General features: G+C 43.4%; 1 protein-coding gene across 5 annotated transcripts in view; it reads right to left on the bottom strand.

Moving 5' to 3' along the window:
* Positions 1-12,019, bottom strand: part of LOC117231225 — a 182,190-nt gene that overhangs the window by 161,441 nt on the left and 8,730 nt on the right. For 3 of the 5 annotated variants that reach the window (XM_033489449.1, XM_033489451.1, XM_033489452.1), the window contains exons 2-3: positions 11,366-11,718; positions 5,214-5,415 (exon numbers count right to left, since the gene is read on the bottom strand). Coding sequence is in view for 1 of the 5 variants with exons in the window: in XM_033489448.1 (XP_033345339.1) it covers positions 5,214-5,415 (202 nt within the window). In the remaining 4 variants the exon portion in view is untranslated. Of the gene's footprint in view, positions 1-5,213; positions 5,416-11,348; positions 11,719-12,019 lie in introns of all 5 variants that reach the window. The other 2 variants (XM_033489450.1, XM_033489448.1) reach the window with 2 other exon arrangements.

Raw genomic sequence — 12,019 nt, 5'->3', positions numbered from 1 at the left:
CATCGATAACGCGTTAATCTGTCCTGGCGGATTTCCACCTAGACGCTACTCCCTGCAGCGACTTGAAAAATTTACAAAAATTTCCCATTGACCATTAAGCGAGTACTAAAAAGTGATGAAAGCGTGGTGGATCTTTGAGGTAACGAAGGAGAGTCCCTGTGGGACTTTCGAAGATTCACGAGGACCGTGAACGAAGTTTCCCCGCGAGTTTCTCGAGCTTTCTAATGCGATTTACCTTCCCCTTTGCTCTGGCAAAAGTTTTCAAATTCATTAGATGGCGTAAAATTATGCATCGTTTAATAAGCGTCTGTACACGTGTTACATCGAAGTTCTTCTCGAGCTTGGGAAAGCTCGAACGTTCGAAAGGTCTTTCAGACGCCTCGCGTTGAACACCGAGGATCGTTAGAGTTTCAATATTTACGATGTAGCTGCTCTCGGAAAAACGAAGAAGAGGGTGATTCGCTTGAGTTATTAAACCGTCTGACGACGAACAGCTGACAATCCGGCGGGAAAAATAATAATCGGGTCGGTGTGTAAAAATGGAAGAAAAATGGAGTCAAAGGAGGCGAGACTAAGATAAGCGAGAAGAATTCAGAAAGACCGGAGACAGAGAGAGGACAGAACCGCGGGAAATACGGGCTATTAAATTAAGAGGAACGACACGGAAGGAAAAAGAGGCGAAAGTAGTGAGAAAGTTGCGGATGGATGAGAAACAAACACGGTGAGGTGCCACCGCTAAATATTTGAGGTTTTCGTTTGTCAACGTTTGAGTTCGCCGAGACCAACGGCGGCGAAAGAAGTTGCTTGACTATATACGAAGAATTGTAAAAAACGGAAAACGCAAAACGGTGGACAGACAGCGTGTAAAAGAGAAAAGCGTGGAAAAGAAATCAGAAAAGGTTCAAGGCTTAGTGCTTAGAACCAAGCACCAAGCACCAAGCTCCAGGTACTAAAGTACTAAAGTACCAAAGCACTAAGGTATCGACAAGTACTAAAGTACTCCGAGCACAAAAAAGTAAAGTGCCAAAAGCACTAAAAACTCCAAAGTATTAAAAGCTCAAATTCAACTTCAACATCTACTTCAGTACTTTGGTACATTTGTACTTTGGTGCTTTGGTGCTTTGGTGCATTGGTGCTTTAGTGCTTTAGTGCTTTAGTACTTTAGTGCTTTGGTTTTTTGGTACTTAGTGTTTAGTGTTAGTGTTAGTGTTAGTGTTAGTGTTGGTGTTGGTGTTGGTGTTGGTGTTGGTGTTGGTGTTGGTGTTGGTGTTGGTGTTGGTGTTGGTGTTGGTGTTGGTGTTGGTGTTGGTGTTGGTGTTGGTGTTGGTGTTGGTGTTGGTGTTAGCCGGGACAGCGTGTAATGCAAAATGTTACGAGCTCCCGCGACTTCCCACGTGGGAAATAGAAACATGCTCGCGCGAAAGCACACCAGGGGAAAAGAAGTTATGCAAACGGCTAGGCGAAAGAGGAGGGAATGGCCGATGACGGGCACCGGAAACCGAAGCGTGAAGACCAAGTTTACGCTTCCTCGAGCGCTCAATATCGGATACTCGTCTCGAGAGAGGCTTTCGTTGTTAACAAAGAGACTCTGTCGAAGTTATGCCATAATTACTGCGCAGTTTCTGGTGCTAGAAAGCGAAAGAGAGAGAGAGAGAGAGAGTGAGAGAGAAAGAGAGAAAGGAACTTTTGAGCCGATCCAGTGTGTCGGAGGGGCAGCTTACTCCCCGTAACCCCTCATCGCGAATTCGCGCTTTAACCGAACGGCTGGCGCGTATCCAAACGCAAAACGCGAAATTTCGCGGTAATTTGCCGAGGATTTTCTGTCGGCCGTCTTCAACGACCCTTCTCGACGCCTGGATCTCGTCTGTTGCGCCGCGATTCAATTAATTGCGACAGTGCTACCTACGTAACACCCTTGAAACCTTTGGAAATCAGCGTGCCGTGTTTACGAAAGAGTCGAACCACAGAGAAGCGCGAAATTAAATAATTACGCCATGTTTCGATACGGGATAATTAATTGTTCCACGTTTCAGTCGAGTGTTATATTTTTCGCATGCCGTGTGGCTCGACGTTGCGGAGTTTTCTGAAGACTCTTGACACCCGTGGTTCGCCTGTTGCGCATCGATTTAACTAATTGGCAAAATATTTGCTACAGAGCGCCGCTTCCAACTTTTACAGATTGGCATTGCACGCGTTCGAGAGGAAACGCGCGGCAAGTCATAACATTTGTCCATTAACTCGTCCGGGAGAATCTGTAGGATTCCCATCTCCTGTGACGACAGAGATTCAGAAGAAATTCTTTTACTTGGTTTTACTTGAAGACAGCCAGGACACGCGTTACATCGTTGAAAGATACCAAACGATAGTCACATCGATACATGTGACAATCGAACGTATCAATGGAACAAGATATTTTCCACCTCATGCGCCGTATCTTTTCGCAAGTTCCACGTTTTTATGGAATTTCATCGAATCTAAGAGATTCCTCGGGGTATTTAAAATTTTTCCTTTCCACTCGTGCCACTAATTGCGCGTTCTCGCGCCCCGTGTCCGCAGAGACCGGTTGGAAAAAGAGGAACAGTAGAAGTGGCGAATTTTCCAGACTCGAAGTTCCCACGACCTTTCCCTCCCTTGAGGCGGAATTTTAATTTCGCCGCTGCGTCGGGCAAATATAAAAAAAAAGAGGCGCGGTTTAGACAACCACTTTCGCCAGTTTCAAAGAGCGAGTCCGAGATAAATATTTGCTGTACTCGACATTGCCGAGTGGAACTCGCGAGAAATAAATTACCGACCGGCCGCGATTAACTCGCCGTTAATAAGTAGCAACTCGCTTGTATTGATAGTCCTGGCGGCGATAGCCGCACCGCTAATTATTCGGCCGCTGCCACCGTTGATTAACAATTAATCGGTTACCCTGGTTGGGTCCATCGCCATATTCTTCCGATCAATAGGAAAAGGACATTCGTCGGACATCTAGAACGCGTGCTTAAATTTTCATCTTACGGTAATCATTAACAATTACTAATATACAAGGTTTGTCGTAGTTGATGGCACCTTGATTACGATTGTACATAATTGGAATAATAGGGCAACTCTGGACCGTAACCATTATACGAACGTTATCGTATCTCGAGATAGCTCGTCCTGTGTGGGGAAGCGAGTTAAATTAACACACCGGCTGCTACGGTGGTCATCGGTGACCCATGTGTAACTAAATTTTGTAGTACGATCGAAATAAGATGAATCTGACGAGCTAAAGAATTTTTAACGATACAAATAATCCAAGTAATATCGTATAAAAAAGACTATATATAATAACATTTTACAATCGACGTAAAATACAGGGTGGTTGGTAACTGGTGGTACAAGCGGAAAGGGGGTGATTCTACGCGAAAAAAGAAGTCGAAAATATAGAATAAAAATTTTTCGTTCGAGGCTTTGTTTTCGAGAAAATCGACTTTGAATTTTGGCTCGGTACGCGTGCACTTTATCGCGTCTCGTTATAACGGATCTCACTGTAGATCGTTGTCCCGATGGAAAAATTAAAAAAAAAAAGAAAAAATTAAAAAAAATTGTATTCCATATTTTCGACTTCTTTTTTCGCGTAGAATCACCCCCTTTCCGCTTGTACCATCAGTTACCAACCACCCTGTGTATAAAATTCGCGCGTTAATGACGTTTGTATCTATCGTATGCCACTATTCGTGTCACGATTGACTCGATACTACGAGAAAAAGAAGAGATCGAGTCGTAGAAACTGGCATGTTGGTTGCGAGGAGAGGAACTCGAGTGGCTGCCAAACGATAACGATCGGCACTTTGGAAACGTTTCCTACGTAAAAATGAGCAGCGCGAGCTTAAAAATTATTTACCAGCGAATCGCTTAATCGTCGCTTTCAGTCGCGTTAATTGGAGAGACGTTCACCGGAGAAAGTCGCAGCCAGGTGATTCATCGTGGCCGCCGTGACAGCGGGCGATACATTATGCCCGCGAGCAGATAATCCATTATCAGGCCACTACGATCGCGATGTTCGTTTTCGACCGGACCCCCGGCTCTGTTAATCGCGAGATTAATCTCTGTCCTGCCGATTTCATCCAGCCGTGGTCCACCAATTTCCTTCCTTCTGCCGTGCGATCCTTTTCATTCGCGAAAATTCTTCTTCGCGTACGTCGCTTCGACCACGTCGTTTTGAAAGTTTCATAAAGAGAATTCGGGTGATAGCGATCAAATTCGTCGGCGAATAGCCCTCCGGAGGATTCTATTCGCGCTAGCCGTCGGATTTACGTTACTCCAGAGGTGGAAGATCGTTGGACCGAGTCGGCTCGCGATTTTACGTTTCACTAACGCTCGAATATCCTTGCAAAGTACGACTTTCCGAGAGAAATATCGTTACCATTCGTGGAAACCTTCGGTGCGTTCCCATGTCCAACGTAGTTGCTATGCCACCGTATAACGTCTTGGGGTATTTCCCCGTAGAACCGCTTCGAAAGGTAGGCAAATGGTCCGACGCCAGATGGCGACGTAACAAATTCTATTCTCGAGAGTTCTCGCAGCCAGTCTGCCGGAAAAGATCGAAGGGAACGATGCTGCGAGAGGCGGTGCGAGACCCGCTCGAGCTCCAATTTTAATTCCGGCCAGCGTGTGCGGCTCGCTGACTAATTAGGTTATGCAAAACAGCTGTTACGCGCTGTCCCAACCACCAGCCATCGTTCGCCAACGTTGATTTCGCAAATTTTTTGCGCTTCCGTCATTAACGCTCCCATTGAATATCATAAAAATACGAGCACTTTCGAAAAACATCGGTAACCGATCGGAGCGACGCTCGTCGTTGATATCGTGCGACGAGATGCAGTAAATGTGAAATTGTTAGAAATTGCGTGAATTTTACGCTACTAATCTGCTATCTCGTCCAATGGTAGCCATCGAATTTCCTCCCGATTGACCATCATTGGCGTCACGCGTAATAGTATCCAAAGGCAATCCTAGCTCAATTTAGATATTTTTTTTTTTTTTTATCTACTGCTGTATTCGATCTCTGCGTTCGCATCAGGTTGCTTCTTCTCAGCGTCGAGGGTCAGAGATAAGCTTCTGCTTGCTGGAAATTCGAGTGACAAGCTCGCGAGCGAGGAAGGCGACGATAGAGATATTTCACGTTTGGGAAAAAGAGGAGGAATAGCGTTTCTATCGTGTGAATAGGATTTCAAAGGACTTACCCTTCATGCCGAGGATCAGCACCGTTGTTCCGGTGAAAGGGACACCCTCGTTCGAACGATCCTTGGTCGATCGGGCTTCTCGCCCTACCAGCCACACGCTCGGCCAGCAGCTTTCAAACTTCACGATCACTGGCGATCCCGATTCGATCGCAACACCGCGCACCAACGATCTATCGACGATTTCAGGAACATGAAACACTGTCTGCAAAGAAAGGAAAATGATCGGTTATCGTAAGCGCTTCTAACTCCTTCGTTATGCGCTGACTTGGCTCGAATAGCTGTTACAGAATACGACTATACACGCCGCCTGGTATTATACATCCGAACAATAGAATTACAATGGTGATACAACGGCACGCAGTAGTGGTGTTCCATTTAAATTGTTCTTCGCGAATATCTTCAAAATTGTTGAATACATCGACGAATGTCTGGAATGGAAATGAAAGGTTGCTAACTCTATAAGAATATTAGGATTTTATTCGTTGGATATAAAATGAAACTACTATAGAATATACAGAATAGATTTCGAAAATGCTAATTCCGATTCTTTGCCTGTTCTTCGACGACTCGCTCGGGACTCTCTGGCTTTTCAATCGTGCTGTTCATGCTACATGACATCCTACAACTTTAACGACATCACGTATGCAACACTCGTCACGCTCGGCTCGATCTCCACGCGATACCACGTACGCATCGATTTTCGCATTACGTTTAAAGAATCACTACTCTCTCGTTATCGATACTAATAGAGCGCAGGTAAAACGTTCGACCTGCCACTCCTCGATCGCCATTCCATATCCATGAATTCTCATTTGCGCGTCATGATCGATACTGTGAAACAGCGATAAAATTTCGATTTGATCAGAGTTCAGAATTCCGACATCAAAGTCGTCATTAACACGCTGTTGACGGTATACTTTGAAACAAAGCGAGTCTGACGCGCGTTTTTCCGAAACGTATCGAATCAAATAAAATGGGGAACGTCGACTCGCGTCTCGCCGTTCTCAGCGTTCGCAAAATGAAAAACGTCGATTCACGTATCCGTCAACGACGTTACGGCAACGGTGTTTCGAAAATGAAAGAAACGCGGAGAAAAATAGACGAATATTTTATAAAGTGGCATTAATCGCTATCACGGATCTCGATTTTATTCAAATTGCCCTACTTTCGTTCTTTTCGTGTCGTTGGCCAATTTTTATCCGCGATAAACGTTGGGCGCCACCCAGTTTCGTGTTCCTCCGATTAAAATGGTCGTTGGAAGCTTTTAAGCTAAATACATTGTTTCGTGAAATAGCCTGGACGTAAGTTAATGGCGGACGTAACGACGGCAGCGTTACGCAATAGCTCACTGCTCGTTCGCGCGAATCGCGTTTCCGGAGAACGAGCCCCGTTAACGCGGTCCCGATCTCGCCAACACGCAACCGCACGACTGATTTGGAATTCAAACGAAGATTAAACCTTTATGGAATTCACGCGTGACTAGTAAACGACGGTGTAACGGAGATTCTAGAGAATTAGAATCGATCCGCGTGTTTAAATTGGAGCGTTTAAGCGTTGTAGTTGCTTGCGTTGCGAAAAACGACGCGATTCGTTTGTATTACGAACACTGGCGGACTTTGTAACGGCGAGAGCCAGCGGTTTCCGAGTTTGCACTTGAAAAGCAGCATGTTTTCATTTATAGCGACGAGCAGTAGCGCGTTGCGCTTTTTCGTTGCGAAAACTAGCACGTTTCGGTAATCCGTCGCGAAAAGTAGCACGTTTCGCTGTTAGCCGAAGAAAGAAGACAACCGCGTTAAATTTGTTGCCAAGTTATTTCTACCGCAAAAACAAAACGTTGAGCGTTTCTTTAAATCGAAACGAGCGTGAATATGAACATCGATCGATTTATGTAATCAACAATGTTGCTATACAAGAAGATGTTCAAATACCATCGACGATAAATCTTTTATTTCTTTCTCGATGTTAGTCGAATTTTAGCATCGTAGGAATTTTGTAATCCGTGTACCGTACAGTATCCAGCGTTGAAACGCGCTGCTTTTTATAGCACACAGTCGATAGTCGAGAACTTTAAATTTTAAATTAACAGAATCTAGGTAGATTAAGCGTGTCTGGTTCGTGTCGGAATGTAAAGCTGGAAAGAAAGTTCAATTTTCATAGAGTCACGCGAGCAGTGAGAATTATAAAACCACAACGAAAGAAATTTTAATCGAGCTCTAAACTAGCTAGAATTATTTATCTATCACTGATTAGGCTTATTTCTAATATTATAGGAATATATCCAGTTATTATTGTAGCTGTAACGTTACAGTTAGCGAAGATGATTTGGCGTGTTAAAAGTGGATTAGCTTCGAGCTACGTCAAATTAAAATTAGAACGGTTAAGTTGTTAGTCTCGGATTAAAGGGAGTTGAAACGTTTAGGCAATTACACATAGTAGCTTGCGTCGAAACAGAATTGTTACGTTTCGGTGTTAGACGAGATTAGCGCATCCGGATTTCAACGAGATCCTATTAGATCGATTAATACATTCGGCTGAAAGTAAACAAATCACAATAGTTCGTGTCACAGAATATTATGCTTCTCGGTAAATTTACATCGTCACGAACCCGAACCATGGCCGTAATTTATCGAAAAGTAGATGGTCGGAAATAATCACAGAAAATTCCGATGGTGAAAAATACGGTGATTCTTGAAAATATTACTGTTTTCTTAACCCTTTCGCTTCGAACGTCGCATATAGGCAAACATTTTTCGTTCGAGGTTTTGTTTTCGAGAAAATCGACTTTGAATTTTGGCTCGGTACGCGTGCACTTTGTCGCGTCTCGTTATAACGGATCTCACTGTAGATCGTTGTCTCGATGGAAAAATTAAAAAAAATTTAAAAAAAAATTTTTATTCTTCGACTTCTTTTTTCGCGTAGAATCACCCCCTTTCCGCTTGTACCACCAGTTACCAACCACCCTGTATAAATGTCTATATTACCTGTGATTTTGTAAGTCTTTTAGTATTAAAGATGTAAATTATACTTATCATATTGGAGCGGAGATTGTTTTATTCAGCACAGTTGTTGTTTAAGACTTAGGAAAATGTATATACAGCAACCACGCACACTGTGCGTATTTCTGGCACGCGTTTCTGTTCAGTGACGGTGGACTGAACTGCCGAAGCGAAAGGGTTAATGAATACATTACGTGTATCATAGGAAACTAGACACAACTATCGTGATTATGACAGTGAAATTTTTAAACCAATCCGAAAATGTATATAAAAGTTGCGAGACATTTTTCGCGAGCATAAACTCGGCGAAAAATTAGTATACAGCATGAATAGTAGCTTTAAACGTACAGTTACTATTAAAGATGATCTCATTATTACGTATCATGGCTTATGAATACAGCGAATAATTGAGTGTTCAAATACTTTGATGATCTTTGCGAGGTGCATGCTTGCGATAAATATTTTGCAACTTGCATATACATTTACAAATCCGTTTCAAATTTCATCAATACAGGATTACCAAAATATCAGGATAGCCGTACCTCGTTGTGGTATTCGTGAAATTTTAAAACGTTTTGTATATATGCATACACGTAGAAAGTTTCTGTGCGTCACTGTAGGTACAAAAAATGAACATTTAAATTAACAAACTGAAAGCGTCCGATATATCCAGCAATTTGCAGTTAATATATCAAAATATCGGAAAGAGGAACGCATCTAGAAACGTACAGAAACTTAACTTCATAAAATCGTTTTCAAATAAACGCTATTCGACCAGACTCGAGATAAAAATCAGCCAAGCGTTCTCAAAAATATACAAACATAGCTGCCACGATAAGAAGGCAAAGTTTTCGTAGAAAAGTGTCGAGGAAATCGGCGCAGCGTTGTTTCGGTCAGCAGGAATGAGCGGCACGGAGTAATGAAATTCCTTCGGGTGTCACGAGAAAGAAAGAAAACTCGACAAGGCGGTCGTGGGCCGAACGATCGTCCCATTCCTACGTCCGCGGTTATTCCACGAGATAAATTCGAGGTCTTACTCTCGGGGGTGTGCCAATTTACGACCGGTGGTTACGCTCCGGGTCTGAGAATCGTCGCAACCTCCATCGTGTCCGAAAAAAAAAACGGCAGACGGAACGCTCGATGTACTTCTATTCTTCTGCTCTGCTTACCAGCATCGGAAAATACAGATTTGTTTTTTCTTCTCTTCTTTTCTTTCGAGAGCAAACAGCGACCGGGGGGATTAGTCGTAATTTTTGTGTTTCGAGCATAAAGTCGATTCGTTTGCTATTTTCGTTAAAAGCGAACAGTTAATACGTTACAGATTTTACGTTAGAAATAGAAAGCTTGCTCGTTGCAATTTTCATTGAAAACATCCAGTTGTTTCGATGGAATTTTTGTTAAAAATATGGAAAGGCATAAAGTTCGTTGCCAATGGTTTTATAATATCGCAGGGTTAAAACGTAATTAAAATCAATTTGTTGGGAATTAGCGAGGTCGTAATACGCGGCAGTAAAATTAAGTTTCTTTATGAAGGCAAACTTGGAGTAATTGTGTCTAGACAATCAACGGAGTTAATTAAGATCTAATTCGAATACTTCGTAAGCACCTTCGTTAATCCAGACTACGTTGTATTAAATCGAACAAAATTCTATATCAAAATTCTAAAAGATGTCGGCCCACCCGAAATATTTTCAACGGAACATCTCGACCTTTCACTCCGACTATTCTTCCAAACGGGTGTCACGAGTCTTCCTCGGAAAATGGGAAGGTTTCGATTCGAGTGCTCGGAATGATCTCGATCGGTCGCGTATCGAGAGAACCGATAGAGAAGCGACCCGATCTCGGCGAGCCAACTCCGGCTCCTTTGCCCTCTCTTTGAAGGTAAATTAATTTTCCATCCGGATTGCCGCTCGTCTAGCGTGCAAATAACTCTAGACGGGGCGCGGAGGTATCGAGCGGACTTTAAAAATCCGGGGAAACAGAGCGGACGTGGCCTCGACTCGCAACCAAACGATCCAGATTACACCGACTTCTCCATCGATTCTCCTTTTCTCTAAGAACACTGCCAACGACGCGTTCCATCGACTAGATCCGAGGGAATCCGCGGAAAATCTGATATTGCAAGCGTTTCTTGCTTTACGAGCACGTGAATCTACGAGATTAGTCCGCTATCCGTGATTTAACGCGGACAAAAGTGATAAGAACGCTGCTAAGAATGCGCTGCTATCTCGATCGATTTCTACGAGTCCTTCGCCAACTTTGAAATTCGAGCAAGTCGAAGTTTAACCCTCAAGTTTTTCACGTAGAAGATCACCTTTTATGGAAAGATTGATCCGAGACTTTGTGACTTTTATTTTTCTAACATGGAATTCAATGCTATAAATGGTGAAACATGCGATAAAAAGGTATGACGATATTTGTTGCAGGAGATTACAAAGTTCGTTCGATCCGACGTACGTTATTCTTATCAGTTCCATCGATGGCTAACTCATCGCTTTGTAATCGTTGCGCGGCGATTATGCGTTCGTTGTACAATCCTCTCAGAATGCAGCTAGACACGTATAGCTTCGAATATCAGAGTTTGAAGAAGAGAAGCAGAGACGCCTTTTCTTCGTTATTCTCTTTGTCTTCTCTTCAGAGCTAAGAACGGTAAGATGGAGGCATTGGCAAGTGGAATACGAGCGATTGAAATTCGCTATCCCCGAAGGAGACTTATCGCGAGTGCACATAAACGACAAAGTGGAAAATCAATTATTTATCTTTTCGTTTCATCGATGTTTCACCATTGTCCCAATTTGACTCACCGGGGACAGATGAATCGGCGAAAGTGAGACACGGATGAAGGTTAATTGCGATGATTTTTATTTGAAAATTCTCTACGAGTTCCAACTTCGAGCGTAGAATTAGTTCGCAACTAAAATTTCGCGTAACTACAGTTCTTGGGTAATCGGCATTATTTCAAGTAATTTACCACTTTGAGAACTTGGCGCTGATTAGATTGTTCTCGGATGAGTTTTCTACAATTTCTCACGGAGCATCGTGTATAGTTGGAATAAAGTTCTTTAATCGCAAAATCGCGATACTACTCCATTTCTACTACGCGCGAGTCGAACGAAATTTCATTCAAAATATTACGTACTTGTTATACAAGCTCACCTGCGTAGATGCCGGCGACGTGGTTGCAGAATTCCTCGAAAATCCAAAACACGTCACAAATGCACACGACACAACGTCATAGCTCGCGATCGATTAATCCGAAAAGCCGTGGCCCAGCTTTTTAGGTGTTGAAATTTCTCATCTTTCGGTTTTAATCACCAACCTCGGCGACTTTATTCCGCCACAAGATTCACCCAGTTATTAACAGGAAAAAGTAGAACTGGCGATTACGAGTCGTCGCGATAATCCCTGTACTCGTGGGCCATGTCGCCTCGCTGGAAATTCGCGTGCTCGCAGATCCCTTGGAAACCGATCGATTCTCCCTTTAATTCCTCTCTCGCGGCCCCTTTCCTCTGGAACGCGACCGTGTTCTAATTAATTTCCTTTTTTTAGGCTGGCTCCGATTCGGGGATCGTTAAACACGCGAGTGGGTCAAGGACGCGGGCTGAACTTGCTTCTTCAGCGTGCGCCAGCCGAGAGGATAGTCGTTAGCGGGAGGAAAGTGGAAATGCTCGCTTTTCTATCGACTGACGGCTGTTTTCGAAGAGTTTGCAAGAACCAGGGACAAGATTCGCGGTGAGCAAAAACCTTCTACAATTTTTCTTCCTTCCTTTTCCTTTTCTTCCTTCCTTTTCCACCAGCAACGGGGGAAGA

This window comes from Bombus vosnesenskii, unplaced genomic scaffold, assembly GCF_011952255.1.
Source record: "Bombus vosnesenskii isolate JDL3184/JDL3185 unplaced genomic scaffold, Bvos_JDL3184-5_v1.1 scf7180000013272, whole genome shotgun sequence".
Classification (NCBI taxonomy): domain Eukaryota; kingdom Metazoa; phylum Arthropoda; class Insecta; order Hymenoptera; family Apidae; genus Bombus; species Bombus vosnesenskii.
This window is presented reverse-complemented; position numbering and strand designations above follow the sequence as displayed.